Genomic DNA, 24,620 nt, shown 5'->3' with positions numbered 1-24,620 from the left:
TAGAATTATATGTAAAATATATTATATTACATTTAATTGGAATACCGGAAATTAAGTAAAATTAGTAAATTACTGAGAAGCTATCAGAAATTTTTTTTAAAAAGAAAAAATACAAAATAACCTATTTTGTTGTTCTCCCCTTTTATATCGAGAATTAGCTTTAGAGTATCATCAATCATATCTATTGAATTTTTGCCTCCTACTTATTTTACAGCCTGAAATATAGGTAAAGCAAATGACTGCTAAATTATTTTCAATAAAACGTGATTCCCACCATACCGACTCAATATAAAATTGTCTTGATGACATCTCATTCTAGTTACGGCAAAATCATTCATATTTCATTCTATTCAATGCTTTTAGCACTGGATTTACACTTCATTCACCTTCATCTCCAAGGGCAATTCTGTTTAGGATATCGAACTAAATGTGGATGTAATTCAGACTTCTTTATTCGGAATTTTGTCCTTGGATCCTGGCACTGCCACTCCCAATCTTTTTCTACATGATTTTCTTTAAACATTCAATCCAAATGATTGACTGAAATGAGTACAGGGATGAAATGTAAAAAGATTTAACGAAGTTTATTTCATATGTAAGCACAATGTAAAGTGGTAAAACATACATGTAAAAAAATTCAAGTAACTACTCCACATGCTCTCTAAGAGAACTTTGGATGTTTTCTAACTTTATCCCTAGGCATCATAAATAATTTTTTAAGAGCTAAAACATGCCAAGAAATAGTCCTCTCAGTTAGTCTAATTTCACTGAAGTTTAGTCCTCATATGTTTACTGAATGACTTCCTTAGATTCATTTGATTTATTTTTTAAAAAATTAGTATTGTTTGTTGTCATAAATTATTAACAATTTTCAAGGTACAAATTCAGGTTAGCTGAAAGTCAGCCCAAAGCAATTTATAAACAATAAACTTTCCTCAAACAAACTTCAAATTTTCTCTTTAAAATGTCTTATAAATTTGTTTTGAGTAGTTCGTCTCAGAGAGCATCAGGCTTTTATATGTCTGAAACTTCAAGCCGATGTTTGTGTTTGATACATCGTTGTAGTTACATGAGTATTCTCAAACTCCAAGCACCAATTCTGCTTTTTAATAAAAAGTTAAGTGGCATCACTGGCATGGAACGCCAAGAACTAAATTCTTCTGTAATTTCCAGTAATGCATGCCCAAATATTGGTACGAAGACTTGAGGTTTAATTTCTGTGCTATGGTGGGTAAAAAAAGACGGTGCTTAATGACTTACCATAGACATTTATACAGTTAAAGTCCATTTTGGAAAGACAAGGGATCACAAGAATAAATTACGCTAATTCAAAAACTGTTCCACAGAAACTCTAAAATTCAGGGTGTGTTTAGCATAGTTTCCAGCGTTTCGGAGGTTTATTTTGAGAAAACAAAATTGTACGGTTTGTTTTAAAGGAAAAACATTTACTGTACTCAGTTGAATCAGGTAGCTTTCTCTCACAATTGATTCTGTAATAGTATGTGGGCGTTTAAAAATTCGAATCATACACCAAGTTGCAATATAAAATAACAATACGATACTTTTGGACAGGTTGAAAAAATGAATTTGAAGAAATAATTATGTTGGAAGATGTGAAATGTGTTTCTAGAAAACAGATTAAAAAAATAGTTCTGTTGTTTTTATTTTTAATTATTAGAAGGTATTTTTTAAAAACAAAACCAAACACATCCCCAATTTTCTCCCGGTTCAACTCTTGTAACGACATATTGTGATTAATGAAGGACTCTACCAGCGTTGCTGTTTTTAATACTAAAATCCCTATATGTAATGGGGAAGTTCAAGTCAAACCATGGCATACCTTCCAACCTGTCGTGCCCAAAAAAGACAATGGAGTACTAGAAAATGTTGATCTGTAAACCTCTAAAGACAGTCTCCTCAAAAAGATTAATCTGAACCTGCTCTAAGCTCCATTATAATTCAAACACATGTCATGATATAAAGATAAAAAGTTCAACGCACAAAGCCCAGATAAATACAACATAAGAAACAGTTTCAGAATTAAAAACATCAAAGAGATGCTATAGATAACCTCGTCAGAGAGCATTGATCCGTGATTCCCGACGAGTCAAGAAAATCAAACACACCAAGCAATTCTCTTGATCTCTTCAAACAGCTGGTTATGAAAACATATGTGGAATTCCCTTCGAAGAGAACCCTATACATGTCCAACATGATATACACGCTGTTACAAAATAAGGAGTGGAGAAAAAGAGCAAAGTAGCTGCAAGTTACTACCTTACAACTTGAAGTCCTAGTCCAACAAAAACCTCACTATCGTCACCAACACTGTGGCAACCAACTACCTCTACCGATGCATCTCCTACAAGTAGAGACATCAAATAGCCCAGATAAGCAGAATTTACACGGTAGAAAATAAAACAAAAGATGATAGAATAAAGTGCATTTCTAGCTAAAAGCTCATACCACTACAAAGCTAACCTGCCCACCACATGCACCAACAATGAGTAAAATATACTTGTGTTCGCTGCTTCGTAGAACAGCTACATCCCTGCATACATTAACTGGATATTTATCACCAACAAGCTAATAGAAGCATTTGAACCACCAACATTCTAATACAACCAGAGTCAAGTAACAATTGCCCAAAGTTTATATTAGCATGCATGTAGAATGTCAATCTATAAACTTACAACATGAAATATGAAATAAAAATATGGGTGGTGCTACTAATTTTTTGTTATTTGCACTCCACTTATGAACAACAAATTTTACACATTAAGAGGAATGTAAACAACACAAAATCAAGTGAAAATATTATTACACTAAAAATATTTTTGTCACTCCTAAATATCTGAATAAAAAAAAACAACTTAATACATAACTAAATAATCATTCTGCAAATCTTACTATGATCTTTCGCATTATAACCCATGCAGATTTCAGTATATTTCAGCTCAAAGGCTCGTATCTTCATTTACAAATTCAGAAAAAATCAACAGTGTTCATTTCTCTTTAAATACCATATTTTTATAAACATGAAGACGAACAACAACAATATTGGTGATACCAAATTTTCCCTGGGTTCGGTCTGGTGAGCTGGAGCTTCGGATCAGGAATGTTTGAACCGGAGCAGATGGAGCGCTGCCCGTCTGCACAGACGAGCAGATATTGAAAGGTTCCGGGGATTTTTCTGACGTGACCACTCTGACGTTCTGGTCGGATCTTGGTTTTTTGAAGAAATAAAAGGGAAGATAGAAGATGTAGAATAGTGCTGAAGAAGATTAATGTTCGAATGTCCCCTTTGCAATGAAACCTGAGTTTTTATAATGGTTGAGAGGACTATTTATCATATCGAGCAAAGGTCTATCTTAGGTAAATTTTTCTATAAAATTAAACTTTTCTCCAATCCCTGTAAATCCGGAAATGCCCCGGATTTTCTGAAATGTCTAATCATACGCCGGATGAGCGGGCCACAACCGAGCACCAAGGCTCGGTTCGGCCGATCTGCCGAACACCAGGTTCGGCTGAGCCTAGCACCAGGACTCGGTTCGGCTGAGTCGCTGAATAGTGCTCGGCCGAGCTCACGAGGCTCGTCCGAGCTCGTCTACATATGATACCGAATGTAAGGATTCGGACGAAACGTGCTCAACAGATTGCGGCTAAGGTCTTCAAGAAGAAGTAAGACTCAGACACGGTTAAATATTGGGGGCATCAAATATAATTTCATTGGAGCAGACTACTTTTAAATAAATATTTGTTCGATGTTTCTTCACATTTCTCTGAGAATCCTAATCAAGGTTATGTGATGGATAATCTCGATGGTGTCATTGAGGAATGTTAGTTTCTAATGTTAACAAATAAATCCGACAAATAGAAGAGAGCAGAATTATTTTCATGAATGATGTGAAGTTACTCATAATGTTAAGGGCCTCTAGATTCTAGAGATCTTAACAGACCTATATTTTTGGTAACTAATATACCAATAGCTAAACAGAAACATCGTCGTTTTATTAGTTATAAGCTAGAAATAATCATGTGTCGCCCACATTCAAACAAATATATTCTAAGGAAGAAGAAATCAGAAAACATTCTCAGAGTAAATCAGATCATAATGATTCAGTGAACAAGAAATAACCTTTCATAATAACCTGATCTCCCAGGAAACAAACAACAGCATAGCATTCGCTGCATAAAAATTTCACCAATCCCAGAATCAGCTATCTTCGAATTGAAATAGGTCTCAATAACACTATCTGTCTCTTTATTGATGTATTTAACCCAGAAAGAACACCCAAGTAACGGTGCAGAAGATGGTGGTCATACTGTCATCATTTATCCTAACTGAAATGAATTTCCACATAATTAGAGCAAAATAATTATTTCCCTTCACTTTCTATATCATTTTTGTAGATTTGCACATGGTCACCGGACTTCTTCGATGAGTCAATGTTGCCATGGATATCATCCTCCTCAGGTAAGGAAACCATTCTTCTTCTTGGTTTCCTTCTGCATTTATTCTTCTGCAAAAAATCAGATTGTCCCTCACGAAAATTTACAATATCATCGTCAACCAAAGAATCAGTGATGCTACCACTTGAAGCATGGGTTGAAACCTCAAACTCTCTAGCTCTAGTACCAGCATATTTTCCTCCAGTAAAAGGACCTGAAATGAGTGTTCCATTTTGCTTCATAGATGGATTTGTGTCATCATTTATGTCACCTGAGTTGGAAACCACAGAGTAATCTTTTGCATTTCTTCCAGAAATATTTTCATCAAGGGACTGATTAACCTGAGTTAAATTTGAGTCAAACTCAGCAGAATCATCTTCACTGCAGCTTGAATTACTATCAGAGGATGCCACGAAGAAGGATTCAGCAGATAGCTGCAAAAGCTCTTCTTCTAAGTTCTGGCGTCGATGCAAAATATCTTCTTGGTAATGAGGGGGAGATCTCGGGCAAGCTGACGATGAACGGGACCCCATGACACTATTTAGACTTGATGGGGAAATTAAATTTTCAATACTTGTGTTATCCCCTCCAGAAACAAGTGAATTAAAGCGAGAGTAAACAACATCAGCAGACATAAACCCTTCATCATTTAAAGATCTAAGCTCTTCTAGATTACCACGTAAATTGTTGGCAACAGAACCATCCCTTCCCCGGTTCGTTAAGAACGATTTTGATGTTGTGTCACTATTTCTATCAAAATGCCGTCGGGAATTGACAACAGGTGATGTATCCGCAAAGGAAGTTTCAGATTCTAGCATCATTGTGCTACTCTCATCCCCAAAATGCTGAACAGAGTCGGAGATACATTTTGAGGTCTCACCAAGGTTCTCATCTTTCCACTTGCCATTTGCGTGAATTTCTTTATTATTACTTAGGATATCACTCCTAAATTTGTTACCATCAACATTTCCAGATGCTTGATCCATCCATTCTTTAAATTTGTGCAACCATTGAATAGAATGTTCTTTTTTCATAAGTTCAATTCTTTTCATCATATGTTCTATTTCAGCTTCATCATCTGAAATCGCATTTTCGTCTTTGCTTTGAATCTCATTATCACATGACATGGAATCTGGATCAGAACACAGACGAATGAACTGTTTTTCACTCTCTATGCTCACAACTCGAGAGATAGTCTTCTGCAAATCATTAAACAACATGCACGCTTCAGAAGCAAAGAAATTAACTTCGTAAGAGCAAATATAAAGGAATCTTTTTCTGATAAGTTAAAGGTTTAACACAAAAACGAAAGAGAGCCTATTGCAATGGTACGGCTTCCTACCCGCTTTGTATTCATCCCCTCTAAATCAGTGTCATCCTTGGCTGGTACATAAAATCCAAATCTAGCAGGTTGCTTCATCCTGCTAGTGACTATAATCTGCCTCTTCCAAAATTCACTTGGGGATATTCTCTTATCATCCAGTTTAAGCTACAGAACACATGCAAATATAACAACAGTTAAGTTCAATGTAAGCTAGGCTTTATTATTGGCACATATATGCAGTTGACCAGACATCAAATTCTTCAATTGTGAATTATAACAATGACTAAATCAATAGTGACTTACCATGTATGGAAGAGGAAAAAAGCTGAAAACTTGGGCTCGGAACCATCTTGCACAGCAAAGAGGATTTCCTTCCAACCACAAGTTCTGAAGTGATGGAAGACCGGCAAGAATCACCACCTCAGAGAAGTTTGAAATAATATTGTAGGAAAGGTCCAGCCCTTCAAGTGACTTCAAATTCTCAATTCCATGCAGTGTGGACAAAGCATTGTTCCTCAGATCAAGTTTAACAATTTGACAAAGAACCTACATGGAAGAACATCTGAAGTGAGTCCAAAACTTATAGCAGGACAGAAATGGAAACAAAATATCTTTAAGTAACTATATAGAACATGAATCAAACAAAGGCTCCTTTCTTCACTTTTCTACTCTTTGTTTTACATTCCCATATTTGCCCAACAATCATTTTAAACTGAAGCTACTTGTAGCATTTTAAACAAGTAGGAAGTAGCTAGGAAATATATTACAACTATCACACAAATTTATCACCGAAGGCCATTCATGTTAACTTGGGATTTTCAAGTGAGATCCACATATGTGATTACTATATCGCAATTAATAAAGTCATTAATAAAGAAGAAGAAAGAAAAAATGTTTATTCCTTTTTAAAACTCTACCAAATAGGATCAATTTTTTGTTTCTGAATGTTTTAAAAGTTAAGATTCCTGTTCTCCAACTCCTAAGGCCGGGAACACCAGAGGTAGGGTTGTCTAATCATCAAGGATTAACCAGCGGTGTGTAGCCATTCCATCACCCCAATTTCCATAGGCCATCATTACAACACCATTTTGGTTGATAAAAGTCCCAGGCAGCAGTTGTTTTTATCACCATCCATCAAAATAATATATTACCATAATGTCCCTTATAAATCTAAACCCAAGCTTTAATTCCTTCCTTTCTCCAGAATCCATGGAGAAAAAGCGTAAAAAAACCCAAAATCTCTATTGCCTATGAGCAATGCGTATAATATTATGGCAGGAAGAAGAATTGTCTCTAATTGACGACAACTGGGATGCCTCTTCATTTCTGCATAGCTTTCATCGAGTTAATGTAATGACCCGAATTCTTATTTTGAATGAAATATTAATTAAGAGATAATTAATGAGATGTTAATTAAGTATTATTAAAGAATTGATAATTCGGGATTAAGCTGTTGGTATCCACCGAATTTTAAATGGATAACCCGACCTACTTCGGATTATATTATCTCGAGAAATCCAACTAGACCAATGAGATTCTGACACGTGGCAGATAAGATTGGTTCAGATTTTCTGAAATAGTCCGAATGCAGCCTATAAATGGAAGCCGATTCTTTTGTTTCCTTCACCGCATTCTTCAGAGAGAGTTCTAGTTGTACCTTAGGTTTTCTAGCCAGTTTCTAGGGCACTTTGGTGTCGGGAAGTTTCGGAGCTAGTGTCGACTCGAGGAGGGTTGGTGTACTGAGATCGAGACATCATCAGCGGGCTGACGACGGACGCAGGTATAATCCTAAATCCTTAGATAGTGATTTAAGGATCATAGAGAGATCTTTGTAGCATGTTTGATCTGGTTTGTTAGTGATTTCTTTATGTTGGTATTGTCTAGGTTCAGAGCTTTCTGTCAGATTGTTTTAGTGAGGTACGTGATGTACTGACTGAGATATCCAAGCGTAGTATACACACTTATATGCTGCATATTTATCTGTTGCATGATACATGTTTTACTGCTTTGCCATATTATGCATGACATATCATGTTGAGACTGATATCTTTTGAGATATACCTCGTTTGTTGGGGCCGCTCAGCCCTATTCTGTATTATGGACGATGGGGCATCGAGAGCTACAGTGTCCGACGGGACCCGCGGGCTCTGATGACCTGGACATTGCAGGTCCACGTCTTGATGATGAGTGTGGGAGCCAAAACATGCCTAGGGCAGATCAGAGACTACACACTCAGGCGCCTCTAGACTGAGCATGAGATTCTTGACTTGATTCTTGATATCCGAGCATATTGCATTTTGCATGCATCATATCAGTTTGTATACTCGTACATTCTCGTATTGGGCGATTGTCGCTCACGTCCTTGTTTTCATCTTGGGCACCCCATTCCACAGGGCAGGTCTTAGGTTGGACGGTTCGGACGACCAGGGCAGTGGCTAGAGCAGTTGGGTTTTCGGTGGTGATCCAATGGAGGTTTTCTGTGGTTTATCGTTTTCTCGTTCAGGGTTATGTTTTGTATTTGTCATGGTTGTATTAATGTTTAAGACTGTCGTTATTGTTTTGTTATCATTTGGGTTGTAAGATGATTAAGTATTTGGTATCCGCTGTTTAATTGTTGGTATTAAGTTTAATGTTGCATGTTTATTAGTCTGTTTAGTAGTGGCTCGGGTAAGGACGCTACATTTGGTGGTATCAGAGCATGCAAAGATTTTTGGGACATTAGTAATTCTATTTTGAAGATTTAGAAGTTGATTTTAGTTTCCTTTCAGATGTCAGGAGATGGAAGCAGTCACGGTAGTGTGGGACATGGCTGTTATGGCGACGATGAGGCTGGCCGAGAACATCGTCGTAGAGATCGTGACGGAAGGCGTCACCGAGATCATGATGAAAGGAGACGTAGGAACCGTGTCAACATTATGGATTTTATGAAGATTGGACCTCCACCGTTGACCGGAGATGAGAATGCTGATGTTGCTGAAGCTTGGGTTGATATCATGGTGTGCCAACAAGTATAGTCAGTGATAGAGATCCACGCTTTACCTCAAGGTTCTGGGGAAGTTTTCAAAAAGCGTTGGGAACGACATTGAGTCTGAGTACTGCCTATCATCCAGAGACCGATGGTCAGTCTGAGAGGACTATTCAGACACTCGAGGACATGTTGCGTGCTTGTGCTTTGGATTTTGGACCAGCATGGCATGATCATCTGCCGCTTGTTGAGTTTGCATATAACAATAGCTACCACAGTAGCATTGGTATGGCTCCGTTCGAAGCATTGTATGGTAGACGTTGTCGTACTCCTTTGTTTTGGGACGAAGTAGGAGAACGACAAGTGCAAGGACCTGAATTAGTGCAACAAGCGATTGACGTAGTGGAATTGATCAAGAAGAGAATTAAAACTGCACAAGATCGTCAATCGAGTTATGCGAATACCAAGCGTAGACCTCTACAGGTTCAGTCAGGGGAAAAAGTTTTCCTTAAAGTTTCACCGTTCCGCAGGGTGATGAGATTTGGACTCAAGGGAAAATTAGCCCCAAGATTCATCGGACCTTTTGAGATCTTGGAATGTGTTGGAAATTTGGCGTATCGATTGGCTTTACCACCGTATCTGTCCAGCATTCATAATGTCTTTCATGTATCGTTGCTACGACGGTATGTAGCAGATGAGTCGCACGTTCTTAGTCCGACAGACGTTCAACTTGAAGAAGACTTGACTTATGTCGAGCAGCCACTTTTAATCCTGGGTAGGAAAGAGAAAAAGCTCAGAAACAAGACCATTCCACTTGTTCTAGTGCAATGGCAACGCCGAGGTACTACAGAAGCGACTTGGGAGTTAGAGAGTCGTATGCGCTCAGAGTATCCACATTTGTTTTGAGTTGTATTTTATTCAGTTGTATTGTACTTCAGTTTTGATTTCGAAGACGAAATCTTTGTAAGGAGGGGAGGATGTAATGACCCGAATTCTTATTTTGAATGAAATATTAATTAAGAGATAATTAATGAGATGTTAATTAAGTATTATTAAGGAATTGATAATTCGGGATTAAGCTGTTGGTATCCACCGAATTTTAAATAGATAACCCGACCTACTTCGGATTACATTATCTCGAGAAATCCAACTAGACCAATGAGATTCTGACACGTGGCAGATAAGATTGGTTCAGATTTTCTGAAATAGTCCGGATGCAGCCTATAAATGGAAGCCGATTCTTTTGTTTCCTTCACCGCATTCTTCAGAGAGAGTTCTAGTTGTACCTTAGGTTTTCTAGCCAGTTTCTAGGGCACTTTGATGTCGGGAAGTTTCGGAGCTAGTGTCGACTCGAGGAGGGTCGGTGTACTGAGATCGAGACATCATCAGCGGGCTGACGACGGACGCAGGTATAATCCTAAATCATTAGATAATGATTTAAGGATCATAGGGAGATCTTTGTAGCATGTTTGATCTGGTTTGTTAGTGATTTCTTTATGTTGGTATTGTCTAGGTTCAGAGCTTTCTGTCAGATTGTTTTAGTGAGGTACGTGATGTACTGACTGAGATATCCAAGCGTAGTATACACACTTATATGCTGCATATTTATCTGTTGCATGATACATGTTTTACTGTTTTGGCATATTATGCATGACATATCATGTTGAGCCTGATATCTTTTGAGATATACCTCGTTTGTTGGGGCCGCTCAGCCCTATTCTGTATTGTGGACAATGGGGCATCGAGAGCTACAGTGTCCGACGGGACCCGCGAGCTCTGATGACCTGGACATTGCAGGTCCACGTCTTGATGATGAGTGTGGGAGCCAAAACATGCCTAGGCAGATCAGAGACTACACACTCAGGCGCCTCTAGACTGAGCATGAGATTCTTGACTTGATCCTTGATATCCGAGCATATTGCATTTTGCATGCATCATATCAGTTTGTATACTCGTAAATTCTCGTATTGGGCGATTGTCGCTCACGTCCTTGTTTTCATCTTGGGCACCCCATTCCACGGGGCAGGTCTTAGGTTGGACGGTTCGGACGACCAGGGCAGTGGCTAGAGCAGTTGGGTTTTCGGTGGTGATCCAGTGGAAGTTTTCTGTGGTTTATCGTTTTCTCGTTCAGGGTTATGTTTTGTATTTGTTATGGTTGTATTAATGTTTAAGACTGTCGTTATTGTTTTGTTATCATTTGGGTTGTAAGATGATTAAGTATTTGGTTTTCGCTGTTTAATTGTTGATATTAAGTTTAATGTTGCATGTTTATTAGTCTCTTTAGTAGAGGCTCGGGTAAGGGCGCTACAGTTAATTAGGCTAGTTGAATAGTTATTATCCAGATCTCTGCATTTGAAATCTCTACGTAAATGCAGCACAATAATGTGAACAATTATAATAAACAAAATAAAAAAGAAAATCATTCAAGTCAGCACTTACTAAAAGCATCTCTTTCTCTGGAAATTTCAAAAAGTTACCTCACCAAATGATGAAATGCTTCTCAGGTTATTAAATCCCAGATCGAGGTGCTTCAATTTGCTGCATTTGTATAGATTATCCACCTTTGAGAATTTGTTCCTACTGAGATCGAGAGTCTCCACGACAGGAAGAAGCTGCAAAGCCTCATCCATGAGAACCAGGCCATTACATGCACATGACACAAAACACAAGCGGTTCCACTGCGGCGAATCCTTTATCTCTACAATTCTAGTGGCGAATACATGCCGTAATGCATCCTAAGCCAATTGTGATATGAAAAAAGAGAAAACAGGAAATCAATACCTGCAGCACTTCAAATACATTTAACTAACAAAACATAACCATTTTCATTTTTATAAAAGAAAAAATAGGCATGCATTCTGATAGTTGTCCTCAAACCATTGAACAACAAGAGACATCCTCCCTTTCAGAGCATCACAGTTTCAAAATCAGCCCCACTCCCAAAACTCATCTATTCTACTTTATTTCGAAAAATAATATATAACAGGCACTCACGGTAGAAAAATGACAAATCAGCTTCTCCAGCGTAAACCTCAGTTCAAGCAGCCCCTTCGCAGCCGACGTCGACAGATCGCATCCCCGGAGTTCCAAAACCTTAAGACATCCAAATGGCAACAAATATAGCGGCGTAGGATCCCTGCCCGGCGCCGGGAGCACCGAAACCACTTTCAATGAAGGCAACAACCTAAGAATCCTTCGTAACTGCTCGAGCGCGCGGTGATCACCCAAATCAGAAACATACGCCCGCAGATAATCGACCGGAGCTCCAGCAATCAAGCTCTCAAGCTCCTCCAACGCTTCTAGCCTGGATTGCACATACCTCAACCCCACGGGATTCAATTTCAAGACGAGAGTACCTTCGATCAGCCTCTCCGCTTGATCTTCCACAAATTTAACGAGCGACTCGAGGTACTGATCACCGGTGACTAACGCCATGGCATGAAATTTAGGGCTAGGGATGGAGATTGGCGGATTGAGGGTGGAGAGGGGGGGATTTTGGAGGAGCAGACGAGGAGAGAAGTTGCATGAAAGACGACAACGTGTGAAGGATTGATTTGGAGGTGAGTGGGTCTTTGGAAGTTGATGATTGGGCATATGGAGAAAGCCAGAAGGACACGTGGCGTCGTTTAGTCAATAGCATTGCCAAGTTATCATTTTAGTTAAAATAGATTATTGAAAATTACTCTTTCAGTCCTTCCACTTTTGTTTTTCCGTCATTTTGGTCTTGGATAAATTTCAATCTAAATAAAAATCACTTAAAAATTAATTTATTTTACGATTTTTAATTTATTTTATGTACCCCTAACTCTAATTATAGATGACTTGATACCTTTGTTGGAAATGAGTTTTGAGGACTATTAATCGAGCTATTTTGTCCCATTTTTACAAAAAGTGAAAATTTAGTTGAAAATTAAAATCGACGTTTCAAGTAGATATTTTTAAGATATTAATTTTGAAATGTCTTTTACTCATTTTTCTTTTAAAATATATTAAATTTTTTAATGTTTCTAAACCTTAAAATTCGAAACCCTCATTTAAAATAACTCAACACTTAAAAATCTTTACATCATAAAATTTCGTAAAACGTCGACTGTCAAATCGTACGTCAATTTTAAATAATCCAACAATTAAACTTCAAAACAAAGCATAAAATCGTCATAAAATAATCCTCAAAAAAAAAAAATTGCTTAAAAACTTTACATATAAATCTAGTAGTGCGGAAAATAAAAGTCTATCGAGATTGTACTGCCGAACTCGGTCTACTCAAACGTTAGTGCTTCCCTCAAAATCATTCTCACCTACAACCATTCAAACCTAATGAATCTAATGACTCAGCACGTTCTAATCATAATAACAAATATTACGTATACATCCGCATGTAACAGTGAAAATTACATTAATAAAATAACTTTAACATGAACATTTCCATAACCTTAAACATTTTCTTTCATCATATATTTTTCCTTTCATTTTAAACATATACATACACATTTCTTTTAGGGGGAATTCCTTTCATTAATTGTGACAATCCTTTCATCCTTTGGTCGATTGATCAATATCAACTGTAACCATACTACCAGGCGGCGAGACAACCGTAATCACTTTTACGTTCTATACATTGGCCTATAGTTGGCGGGAACACCGACAACCACTTTTCGGTTACAGGGCCTTGGCCTATGGAAATTTTGTGTTGGGTTCCCACATGTCTTTGTCCAGTAAACAGGTTTCACTTGCCCTCACGAATCCTCATTTTCTTACCGTCATAATCAATTCACATCCTTCAAAATATTTTCTTTTCTTTTCTTTTATTTTTATTTATAAAATATCGTATCTTTCAAAATCGTAAAATAACATTTTTTTCCGAGAAAATCGTACAGCCTCATCATATTGTCAAAACATATGTGAAACTAAAAAACAAAGCAACCGCAAATAACCGATACCGATATGTTCGCCATATATATTCTTGGTTGTATCACAAGTCGTGCTTCATTTATAGAGGTAAAGTAACAAATAAAATCTACCGCCAGGCACAGATTTTGCAGCATCATGAAAACTTTGTACAAACTTGTTATGGTTATTTTTCAAGGCTATTTTTCCAAATTTATTCGAAACCAAAGATTAAGCTATCACTTGTTAACTTGCTCCCCACCAGCCATGCGTCTCTTCTCTTCCTCAACCTGTTCAAGCAATGCTTGTATCTCTGCTTCTGTTAAGCTCTCCAATCTTTTCTGTTGAATCGAAAAAAAAAAAATTAGTGAGATTTTAATGTAAGCAACGTCCTGATTAAGATGAAAAGATAATGAGACTACATTAGACTATGAGCTGAGTGAAGGGTGTTAAGGAATGAGAAGTCGATTGATACACGAAGTCTATCGATTAGTTTTTCTTTTATATAGGTATAAATAGGCAATAAAAGCATATATGATGTACTACAGGATCTAAATTATTATGTGTTTTGCACATAATCCCTTCTCTTTCAATGAAAATATAAAAAGAAGAAAACCATGGTTAATTCTCTGTCCCACCCTCTTCTCTTTAAGACATTGCATGCTATTACACGTCAGTAATATAAACTGAGCAATCATGTTTTACCCTCCAAATGTTTTTGCATAATTTAAATATATTAACATCAACCATCTGATTTTCATCTCAACAGAAACTTACGTTCTGGTAATGCCACGACTAGCTTCAGGAATCATTGAAGTTTCGGATAGCAATCAGTGTATGAAAGAGACAAATTTCAATTAAAACTTAACTCTGACTATTCCACGACTAGATCCATGAAACATTGAAGTTTTGGATGGTGATCAGTGTATAGAAAAGCAGCAGAAATACAAAAGAATAGCTGTTGATAACATAGAAAATATCACAACTGTCTAGAACAGCCTGATGCAGCTCCATGTTAATTGAGAAAAAGTATAGCATGGATTTTACGTGATTGCTAAAATTTCTAATCACCAATACATTAGACCATCTAACATTTTTCTCCTTTCAGCAGTTTATGGAAAGAGCACTTTCCTGGAGAACCAAGTTTTTCCACTCAAATCTCATAATATATCAAACAAGAGAAAAATAAAAAGATCATTAAAATAGAGGAAAAGGGGTATGGGTATTTTAATCGATTTGTGTACTGCAAATAAAGAGCACAAGACATCAAAAGCAGACAAGAAAAATGATTTTGGAAGTTGACAAATAAATGACTAACCTCCATGACTTTAACTTCATAATCACGTAGCTGTTGTGCATATGTCATTTCTTTATTTGAAACTCTGAAAATATAAGTAAAAATCCATCCAACCGTAAGACCTAAAACCAAGACTAACTGTACAACATTCCCAGCTTGTAGGGGATCGACGCCAACAAACTGCAGAAAATTTCAACAAGTGTTATAACTCATACTAAGTTTTAGAAAAGAACCCAAAAGACAAAATGTATCACAGAGACAATGAAGAACGGGTGGCAAGGTAGAGTACGAAGAGAAGGGGAAACAAAGCGAAAATGATACCACCATACCTCCAATCCGCTTTTCAAGCCGACGCCAGCAATAGTAGCTCCAAGCCCGATTAGTAAAACATCCTTCCTATTGTATCCAAAAGGAGTCTGCAATTGTCACAAATTTAGCATGCCGACTCAAAGATTCCCACAATTTTTAAACATAGCAGTGATAGCAAAAATAAACCGAGTTACTCATGCTCTCTCTTTTGTTTTTCCACTTCTGATGGTAATAAATTTAACACTGTAAGCTTAGTATTCACGTTCTTTGAGAGAAGTATAATGTAAAACTGACTGATAAAATAAGCGACAAAGTAGTAGACTGCTAGCTAAATTTTCAAAACACATGTCAAGGATACCATAGCCAGGGGAAATAAGAAGAATTAAACTTACATTACATCAATGAGGCATACCTTATTCTGGTTTGGAGATTCATCTTTATCACCACTCGATTCGGAGGAGCCACTACATCTTGAAATTGTAGAGATTACTTTCCTTGATGTTGAGGCATGAGATATTCTCTTCAGGACTGGAAAACCTCCTAAACTTATAAATTTTTAAGAATAAACCATTTCTGCATTTACAATTCAATCAATGCACAATCGCATAGCAAAATCCTGTGCTTAAAAAACGCAACAATACACAATCACGTACAAGTAAACAATGGGACCATAAAAAAACATCAATAGCAAACATAAACATGTATACTTGTCTTGTCGAAACTCCATCGCCATCCTCCTTACAGCCATTCATCAAGTCTAGTTTTTTTCTCTAATCCTACTCATCTAGACACACAAAACTCAGATAAATCTATTTGCAGACTTTAAGGGGTCCCAAACGAAAATAACCATAACTAGACTATCATAGATTATGAAAGAAATCACCAGAAGTTCTCAACAACTATAAAATAACACTTAAAATTGCTCACTAAACATTGATTATCAACGGAATAGATCATAAATAGAGATGTGACCTTTGATTAATCTGTTCGAAGGTTCCAGCAAATGAGGATCGGTTAGAAATGAAGTGGGTCTTTTACTGATGCTAGTGCATACGTGTATACATGGCATGGAGGCCATTGTAGCAAAATTTCTTCGAGGAAACCGTGGGAATGGACGAGACAGAGCCTCCTTTCCCCGCCACTCATCCTCAACCTGCGATATTAGTGTCCGTGTTTCGGGTGTGGGTGGGCTTTCTCGGAGCCCAGTTCTCGGAAGAGCCCATTGGTCTTCCATGAGTCTTTGCTTCGTGGGCTGAAAAGTAACAATTTTTTATATAATGTAATAATTTATAATATTATTGCAAGGCAAAAACTTGTGTGAGACAGTTTCCCGGGTCGTATTTGTGAGACGGATCTCTTATTTGGGTTATCCATGAAAAGGTATTACTTTTTATGCTAAGAGTATTACTTTTTATTGTGAATATGGGTAGGATTGACCCGTCTCACAGATTAAGATCCGTGAGACGGTCTCACATGAGATCCACTCTTATTGCTAATATATTTCTTTTTAGAGTAGGTCCCTTGTTAAGTTTATATATTTTATATATTGTTAAGTTTGATTCCAATTTCCAAATGTTTCACGAAGCACAACATTTTAAAGGTGTTAGAAATGTATAGGACACACAAAGTCACTCTGGTTACTAAAATAGAAAGCAACTCAAACTGATGGCCGATGGCGAGACATGTTCGTTTCACGAGGTGAGAGAAACAAACATAAAAATGGTTAAAACTTTTTCATATACTTACCCAACACTGAAAAAGAACAGTAAATGATTCAAACAGTAGAAAGCATCATATGTAGAGATAACAGTACCTTCAATTTTACTATGCATCAACCATTTCCTCATCCCCGTGATAAGCCTTTTGTCTTCTTCTCTGAATGAAAACTTTCGTGAAGATTGATAAGGCGCAAATTCTCCCATGCAACAATTAAGAAGATCAATATATTAATTTTTAGGTCGTTTTTCTAGCTCAATTGATGTATCTATAATTTCGCTTTAGTTAGTTACTTAATTGTTTGATATGTGTCACGACATATTATATTTCTTAATCTATCATTATTTTCATAATCATTCGATAACCCTATCATTTAACCAAGCGAGACTAATAGCGCGAAATTATTTAGAGCAATTGGCGAAATACAAATATATTTGATATTTTGATTTACAAGACACGCCAATATTTGGCTCTCTTTTGTCGTAATTGTATTCGCAGTAATTTCCATCATTAATTCCCAAGCATGCGTTTTGGAATGGGGTAAAATTTTGATCACTTCTAGGACAAATCTTGTAAACCAAGATAATCTTGCCCCCAAATATAGGTATGCTACTTGGTAGCCATGCTTATGAGCTTAATTAATTCACTAATACAACTAAGTCCAAGATAAATCTCTTTCTTTTTTTCTTTTTTTTTTAACAAAATCCGATTCCAGAATGAGATTTGTTTCGGGTGTTTCTTTTTTTGGGTACAAATATGATATTGTTTTAGACTACAAAGATAAAATATAATTGTCCGCAGTGCTGACGAGACTTGGATATTGACCTGAGATGTGCTTATCTCGGGAAATAAAGTACAAATAAACAACTAAATTTACCTAAATAAATAAGAAAAACTACTTGCAGTTAACGATAGTTGAATCTGAGACCAATAAATGTGAGAGACTCAACCTTAATCATTGGGTCAATATCTCATCGACTGATTTCACTGTTTTTAACCTAAAGACCAAAATTTATAAACAACAAATCTATAAAGTATTCATTCCAATAGCAATTAGAGACCAATTTTGATTGCTTCAATAAAATGAAATGAAGAAAATTCATCTATAGAGATGTATATATAATAATTAAAGATAACCTTTGAGAAAGATGATGGACTTCAAAAAGACACCATGTACTTTTAGAATAGATACAATTACATGAATTACATTTATTCATTCAAACCATGGCACTAATTCATCGACGAAAGTTTTTTCATTAATTAAATTATTACAAATAATAATAATAATAATTATAATTAAAATAAGAAATCCAAATTAAGATTGATTAATTTGACCATAAAATTTGATTATACTTGAATTTTGGAGATTTGCATCTTCATCAATCATTATTCAAATACAACTTGTCAATAAGTTTTGATATCTTTCTTTCATTTTCCACGTATGCTAATATATATTTATTTATCACTGTCCATCTCCAACATTCATTTCTTTGTATTTTCTAGCAAAAATGGACCATTTCCATAATATGTGAAAAATATTCCAAGATTGGCTATGACTAGTAGTCAATTTGATACTTAATTTCAAGTTGGAAACAAAATCTACAAAAAACTCTTGTGAGACGGTTTTACAGATCAATTTCGTAGGTCGAATCTTTTATTTGAGTTATCCATGAAAAAATAGTACTTTTTATGCTAAGAGTATTACTTTTTATTGTGAATATCGGTAGAGTTGACATGTCTCACAAATAAAAATTCGTGAGACCGTCTCACAAAAGACTTACTTAACAAAATTTTAGATTTGAGATTTAATTGTAACAATCGTTTTCTCGATTGAATTTTTTTTACTCAAACTATGTTACTGTATTGGTCGCACGTGTTTATATAACTTTCTTAGATGTATATATTATTCTACACTTTATATATATATATATATATATATATATATATATATATATATATATATATATATATATATATATTCCTAATAAGAAGGTAACGGATTGACAAGTCAAATAAAGTCAATAAAAATACATTTTTTTTTTTACCAGATCCAGTATTTAAGTTAAATCTGATAATTGAATGGGGTTGTAGGGGTATGAAGTAAAAAATAAATAAAGTATTAAAAATATAGGTTACTAAAGTTATTTTTATTTTACATATCATAAATACATACAATTAATTTTAAGAAAAAAACATCAGGTCCTTCATTTTTTTTTTCAAATGTATAAATTATAAAAATAAGTTAAAAAATTTCAAAAAAATATGTTCGTGTTATGAAAAACAATAACACTGAATTATTGAACCAAATTTGTATGATTTAGGATTTCCACACTCGGTGATATACAAATCTTCGACAAAAACCAGAATATATTACAAATACAAAAATTTTATTTTGATAATTATTTTATAAGAAAAGAAGGAAAGGGAGAAAAGAAAACCAAAAATAAATGAAAATTTTAAGTTTTCCTTCAATTTCCTCGTACGTTTGGATGGAAATTTTTTTTTCTAAATCTATAACAAATTTTCTCTTAATTGAAATATCTCAACAACCCACTTTTCTAAATTTCTTTTCCTCCCCATTCTTATCGTCTCCAATTCATTGCACTACATTATACATCATATTTTATACGAGTGAGTCTCTTGTAAGACCGTTTCACGGATCCTAATCTGTGAGACGGGTTAACCCTACCAATATCACAATAAAAAGTAATACTCTTAGCATAAAAAGTAATACTTTTTCATGAATGACCCAAATAAAAACCCGTCTCACAAAATACGACTCGTGAGACCGTCTCACACAAGCTTTTTTCCATTTTATACTGCATTAGTGTTATACCAAAATCATCTCAACATATTGCACTACATTTCGCATTACAATAGAATATTCTCATAATTTTTTTTATTTCAGTATTAATATTTCTATTTTCTAATAACTATTAATTAATAACTGTTTATAGTTTAAAAATACAATGACAATTTTGGATCTTATTTCGAAGATATTGGAGGATCGAAGTTCGATTTACCTATTTACTAAAATCTATTTTTATGTTTTGTGTTGTTTGTCAACGTTGTTATGCGCAATTTGTATTCTTTTTTAACACATTAGAAATTTAATTTGGTTTTTTTATTAAATTTTTATTTTTGTGGTAGTTTAATCTAAAATTAAAATATTGAATTTTTATAATTAATATTTCAATTTTTTTAAAAAACTAATTTTATATTTAGTTAAAATTCAAACAAATTAAAAAGTATACAATTTATTATTAAATTAAAATATAAAATAATTAAATTAAACTAAAAAATTTAAAAATGAGAAAAGAGGAAAAATTTATGGCGCAGCAGCTACAGTGCTACGCTACATTTGGAGCAACTCTATTTGCTCCAATGTATCGTGAATTGTCAAGTTGGGTTGGAGCATTTTTATGGCACCACACCATTACCATTGGAGATGGTCTGAAATCCCAACAACTCCAAAACTAAAGCTTCAGTTCTCACCAGGTGTGTTTCCACCAGTGTAACATCAACTCTTCATTTGAAATAATAAATCCCATAAAATGTGTGTATCCCACACCAAATGAACGATTATGATCGATTCAAAAAACACACCCGATGAAACATAGACTTCCGGCTCCAAAGGGAACACCTTTTCGAAACCTTTCGTACAAACCAGTCAGCAACTCTTCCCACTCTGCAAATCCCGAAACAAAACTCAAACACAAGAGAGGGAAAAAAACAAAGGGAAACATAATCAGTAAACCCCTCGACCGACCGACCGACCAACCAACACCCACCCACCCCCTCCCTCCTGCTTCGGGGACTGTAAGCGCAACTTTTCTTTGCAACTCTCAAAGCTGCATCATTCTGCGTCCTGAAAAAAACAATACATATTCTTTTCCCTTTTCTTTATTCTTTGTTCACTACAAACCCCATCATACAAAACAAATACCAGTCTATTCCCTCGTCTGATAAAGAAGATTAGTTCTTACCCTTAGCTTTCAAGATAGTCTGACTCAGTTCCCATCTCCCTAATTTCTCGTGTTTCTTGATCTGGGCTTTCGAAAAAAATGATATCTTTATCCGATTTTTACCATGTTATGACTGCAGTGGTGCCACTGTATGTAGCCATGATTTTAGCCTATGGTTCAGTGAAATGGTGGAAGATTTTCACGCCAGACCAGTGTTCGGGAATCAACCGTTTTGTTGCACTGTTTGCAGTCCCTTTGCTTTCTTTTCACTTCATTTCTACCAACAATCCCTACACTATGAACCTAAGGTTCATTGCCGCTGATACACTGCAAAAGCTCATAGTTCTCGCAGTTTTAGCTGTGTGGAATAATGTGAGCAAGACGGGTTGTTTGGAATGGACAATAACACTCTTCTCTCTTTCGACTCTCCCCAACACTCTGGTCATGGGCATCCCTTTGCTAAAAGGGATGTATGGAGATTTTTCTGGTGGATTAATGGTGCAAATAGTTGTGCTTCAGTGCATTATTTGGTATACTTTGATGTTGTTCATGTTCGAGTACAGAGGCGCGAAGATTCTGATATCTGAGCAGTTCCCACACACTGCTGCATCAATAGTCTCCATCCACGTTGATTCTGATGTCCTGTCATTAGATGGCAGGCTTCCTTTGGAAACCGAGACACAGGTTCAAGAAAATGGGAGACTTCATGTGACTGTTAGGAAATCCAATGCTTCGAGATCAGATATCTATTCAAGAAAATCAAATTTTGGGTTCTCCTCCACAACTCCGAGGCCATCAAATCTGACCAATGCAGAGATCTACTCCCTGCAATCTTCAAGAAACCCTACACCTAGAGGGTCTAGCTTCAATCACACTGACTTCTACTCCATGATGGGTGGTGCAAGAAACTCAAATTTTGGGGCAAATGATGCTTATGGACTTTCTAGTTCAAGAGGGCCTACCCCTAGGCCTTCAAATTTCGAGGAGGAAACTGGGATTAATAATGCTAATAAATCAAGATTTGGTGGTACACAATATCCAGCTCCAAATCCTGGCATAGTTTCACCCACAGCTAAGAGGACAAATGGACAGCAGCAGCAAGATGGTGGGAAAGATGTCCATATGTTTGTATGGAGCTCAAGTGCTTCCCCAGTTTCGGAGAATGTGCATGGTGGAGGACATGAATATGGTGCATTAGATTCACAACATGTTAATAATGGTAAAGAAGTTGTTAGAGGTAACTCCCAATTCTCTTTTGTTTTCTTCTTCCTCTTTTTTTAAATCCAAAACTCTTCTGTTTTTGACCATTTGTTAAAAAAAAAGTAGAAAAAATAAATGGGCTGTTTTAATGCATCATCGGCCAGTTGGCTTTTGAACTTTTAGGTAAATAAATTATTCTTGATTGTTGTATAGTCGAAGGGCATAGGGACAACCAAGAAGACTACTTGGAGAGGGATGAATTCAGCTTCGGAAACAAAGCAAATGAAGGTGAAAAATTGGGAGAAAAGAAAGTGAAAGTAATGCCTCCCACAAGTGTAATGACGAGGCTTATTTTGATCATGGTTTGGAGAAAGCTCATAAGGAATCCCAACACTTATTCAAGCCTAATTGGACTAACATGGTCTCTTGTTTCTTTCAGGTACAAATGAATAAATTCTCAAGGGTTTATTTATTTATTTTTTTAAAAAAAATATGGTAAAAAAAAAGTTTGAATTTAACAAATTGGTTTATTTTATTTTATTTTTGGTTTCTTTTTCTTTTTTAATTAGGTGGCATGTTGAAATGCCTGCAATAATAGCAAAGTCCATTTCCCTACTGTCTGATGCAGGACTTGGCATGGCCATGTTTAGTCTTGGTGAGTAATAATTATTATTATAACTTAATAAAATTTTACTTTAAATAAGATGGTTTGATTTAGAATGTGAAAGCAAGCATGCTGGGAAAGCAGAGCAAGAATACAGTCCGGTCATGATAACTTGTCTGCCTCTTTATTTCCCTTTTGTTAATTAAATAAGCATTCATTCATGTGTATATATTTTATTTTATATCAGTTGCATGTCATTATGTCAAAAATTATAATTAATTAAGCGTTCGATTTTCGTTGAGACATACTCTTTAACAATTTATCAAAAACTTTGTGGAAAAAAATTGTATATTATAATCAGGGAAAATTTCATTTTTTGTTCACGTAACTAGCATGGTTTTCATTTTTGGTTTTGTTATCGAATAATTTAAGGTTTTAATCCATTAATTTTATATTTTTTTTCGATTTTAATATATTTTTCATCAGCATGACATGACACTAGAAATACTGACATGTCATGTAACATTATAGTGAAAAACAACGAAAGTTGAAAAAATATATATAAATTATTAGACTAAGATTGTGATATGATCAATGACTAAACAAAAATTTAAAAAAAACTAAAAAAAACGACAAGTGACAGCATACTTACTCTGACTATTAGCACGAATGAAATACGATATATCAAAATTATATATGTGTGTGTAGAGGCACACTAAATGAACATAGTATTACTAGTAGATGCTTATTTATTATGTCTATTACAGTCGTGTAAAACGGGAAAAAATTGAGGGATATGGATGAGTGCAGGGCTATTCATGGCATTACAACCTCGGATTATCGCATGTGGGAACTCGGTTGCAACATTTACAATGGCTGTGAGATTCCTTACAGGACCGGCTGTCATGGCCGCTGCTTCCATTGCTATTGGCCTTCGCGGTGTTCTCTTGCGGGTTGCCATTGTCCAGGTTTTCGTCTTCCCGTAAAAATTTATATGTTTCATTATATCTAAAAAGTGAATGTCACTTAACCGTTGCTCACATAAGTTTACACGGTGAATATGAATATATGAAAATTATATATCTATGTGTATGTGTGTGTTTATTTATTTCGTGACTCATAGGGTAAATGAACTTTTCACATAGAATCTCACTAAAATACACCTATGGACAGTCGACACGTGAATCTTGCCTTTTTATTATATAAACAATAGCGACAAAAAATATTTATTTATTTTACCTAGTAAATTGGGTACGTATATTTGAGGGAAAAACTTTTTTAAAAAAAATAGTGATATTAAATATTATGTTTTGTGATGAATTGGCAGGCTGCACTTCCTCAAGGAATTGTTCCCTTTGTTTTTGCCAAGGAGTATAACGTACACCCTGATATCCTTAGCACAGGGTGAGTACCCATAACTCCTTCTATTTATATTTTGAATAATTTTTTTGTTAATATTTCGGAAATAAATTGTAGGGTTATATTCGGAATGCTGATCGCGTTACCTATAACGCTCGTCTACTACATTTTATTGGGTCTTTGAAGCTTAGATTTTTCATTTGAAAAAGAAAGAAAGGTTAGTTGATTTAGTAGCGTCGGGAGAAATATTTTTCGTGTGAAATGTATAATGACGACATTGTTAAAATATATATATATATATTAGCGACCATTAGAAGACGGGGTGTGGATGTATGTGATATTTTTTGTGTTAACTAATTTTGTTCTTTTTAGTTTAATGCTTTCTTGTAAGGATTTTTTTTAATATTAGGATTGATATAATCATTTAAAAAATCAAAAGATTGGATAAATATTAGTGAAAATATTGTGGTAGTTTTCCAATTTGGGAATATGGATAGGATAGTGATAGGATGATCGTGTGATACCCCACCAGACGATCATAT

The 24,620-nt window shown here is 35.5% G+C and overlaps 3 protein-coding genes across 17 annotated transcripts; 1 reads left to right on the top strand and 2 right to left on the bottom strand.

Moving 5' to 3' along the window:
- Positions 1-215: 215 nt before the first annotated feature.
- On the bottom strand, positions 216-12,313 carry LOC140822911 (uncharacterized). 13 transcript variants are annotated; one of them, XM_073183873.1, is made up of 9 exons: positions 11,736-12,313; positions 11,219-11,476; positions 6,080-6,322; positions 5,795-5,941; positions 4,139-5,651; positions 2,467-2,551; positions 2,278-2,362; positions 1,841-2,197; positions 216-540 (listed from the first exon to the last, which is right to left on the bottom strand). In XM_073183873.1, the coding sequence occupies exons 1-5, from the start codon at positions 12,174-12,176 to the stop codon at positions 4,380-4,382; spliced, it is 2,361 nt and encodes a 786-aa protein (XP_073039974.1). In that variant the 5' UTR covers positions 12,177-12,313; the 3' UTR covers positions 216-540; positions 1,841-2,197; positions 2,278-2,362; positions 2,467-2,551; positions 4,139-4,379. The 13 variants fall into 13 exon arrangements, with proteins under 13 accessions (XP_073039974.1, XP_073039978.1, XP_073039975.1 ...); XM_073183877.1 differs by having other exon boundaries at positions 217-540; positions 2,072-2,197; XM_073183874.1 differs by lacking the exon at positions 216-540 and having other exon boundaries at positions 1,724-1,947; positions 2,072-2,197.
- A 1,395-nt stretch (positions 12,314-13,708) lies between these two features.
- LOC140822910 (uncharacterized) lies at positions 13,709-16,424 on the bottom strand. 2 transcript variants are annotated; one of them, XM_073183869.1, is made up of 5 exons: positions 16,207-16,424; positions 15,647-15,774; positions 15,255-15,341; positions 14,947-15,105; positions 13,709-13,969 (listed from the first exon to the last, which is right to left on the bottom strand). In XM_073183869.1, the coding sequence occupies exons 1-5, from the start codon at positions 16,310-16,312 to the stop codon at positions 13,868-13,870; spliced, it is 582 nt and encodes a 193-aa protein (XP_073039970.1). In that variant the 5' UTR covers positions 16,313-16,424; the 3' UTR covers positions 13,709-13,867. The 2 variants fall into 2 exon arrangements, with proteins under 2 accessions (XP_073039970.1, XP_073039972.1); XM_073183871.1 differs by having other exon boundaries at positions 15,647-15,762; positions 16,207-16,391.
- A 4,168-nt stretch (positions 16,425-20,592) lies between these two features.
- Positions 20,593-24,373, top strand: LOC140824564 (probable auxin efflux carrier component 1c). Of its 2 annotated transcripts, none has more exons than XM_073186138.1 (6): positions 20,593-22,134; positions 22,329-22,554; positions 22,685-22,770; positions 23,530-23,687; positions 24,047-24,123; positions 24,196-24,373. In XM_073186138.1, exons 1-6 carry the CDS (start codon positions 21,015-21,017, stop codon positions 24,260-24,262), a joined length of 1,734 nt encoding a protein of 577 aa, XP_073042239.1. In that variant the 5' UTR covers positions 20,593-21,014; the 3' UTR covers positions 24,263-24,373. The 2 variants fall into 2 exon arrangements, with proteins under 2 accessions (XP_073042239.1, XP_073042238.1); XM_073186137.1 differs by having other exon boundaries at positions 20,597-22,152.
- Positions 24,374-24,620: the final 247 nt, after the last annotated feature.

The sequence above is a fragment of the Primulina eburnea genome, chromosome 2 (genome assembly GCF_022965805.1).
Source record: "Primulina eburnea isolate SZY01 chromosome 2, ASM2296580v1, whole genome shotgun sequence".
In the NCBI taxonomy this organism is placed as follows: Eukaryota; Viridiplantae; Streptophyta; class Magnoliopsida; order Lamiales; family Gesneriaceae; genus Primulina; species Primulina eburnea.
This window is presented reverse-complemented; position numbering and strand designations above follow the sequence as displayed.

What these genes read in the sequence shown, in the direction of transcription:
- LOC140822911 (XM_073183873.1), bottom strand. Translation starts at nt 12,176, where the DNA reads ATGGCGTTAGTCACCGGTGATCAGTACCTCGAGTCGCTCGTTAAATTT. An exon ending in TGATTTGTCATTTTTCTACC is followed by an intron (nt 11,477 to 11,735) that starts GTGAGTGCCTGT and finishes CAATTGGCTTAG; the next exon opens with GATGCATTACGGCATGTATT. An exon ending in GCATTTCATCATTTGGTGAG is followed by an intron (nt 6,323 to 11,218) that starts GTAACTTTTTGA and finishes TCTTCCATGTAG; the next exon opens with GTTCTTTGTCAAATTGTTAA.
- LOC140822910 (XM_073183869.1), bottom strand. Translation starts at nt 16,312, where the DNA reads ATGGCCTCCATGCCATGTATACACGTATGCACTAGCATCAGTAAAAGA. An exon ending in AATCTCCAAACCAGAATAAG is followed by an intron (nt 15,342 to 15,646) that starts GTATGCCTCATT and finishes TGACAATTGCAG; the next exon opens with ACTCCTTTTGGATACAATAG. An exon ending in ATGAAGTTAAAGTCATGGAG is followed by an intron (nt 13,970 to 14,946) that starts GTTAGTCATTTA and finishes TCGATTCAACAG; the next exon opens with AAAAGATTGGAGAGCTTAAC.
- LOC140824564 (XM_073186137.1), top strand. Translation starts at nt 21,015, where the DNA reads ATGATATCTTTATCCGATTTTTACCATGTTATGACTGCAGTGGTGCCA. An exon ending in TGGTAAAGAAGTTGTTAGAG is followed by an intron (nt 22,153 to 22,328) that starts GTAACTCCCAAT and finishes ATTGTTGTATAG; the next exon opens with TCGAAGGGCATAGGGACAAC. An exon ending in CCTGATATCCTTAGCACAGG is followed by an intron (nt 24,124 to 24,195) that starts GTGAGTACCCAT and finishes AATAAATTGTAG; the next exon opens with GGTTATATTCGGAATGCTGA.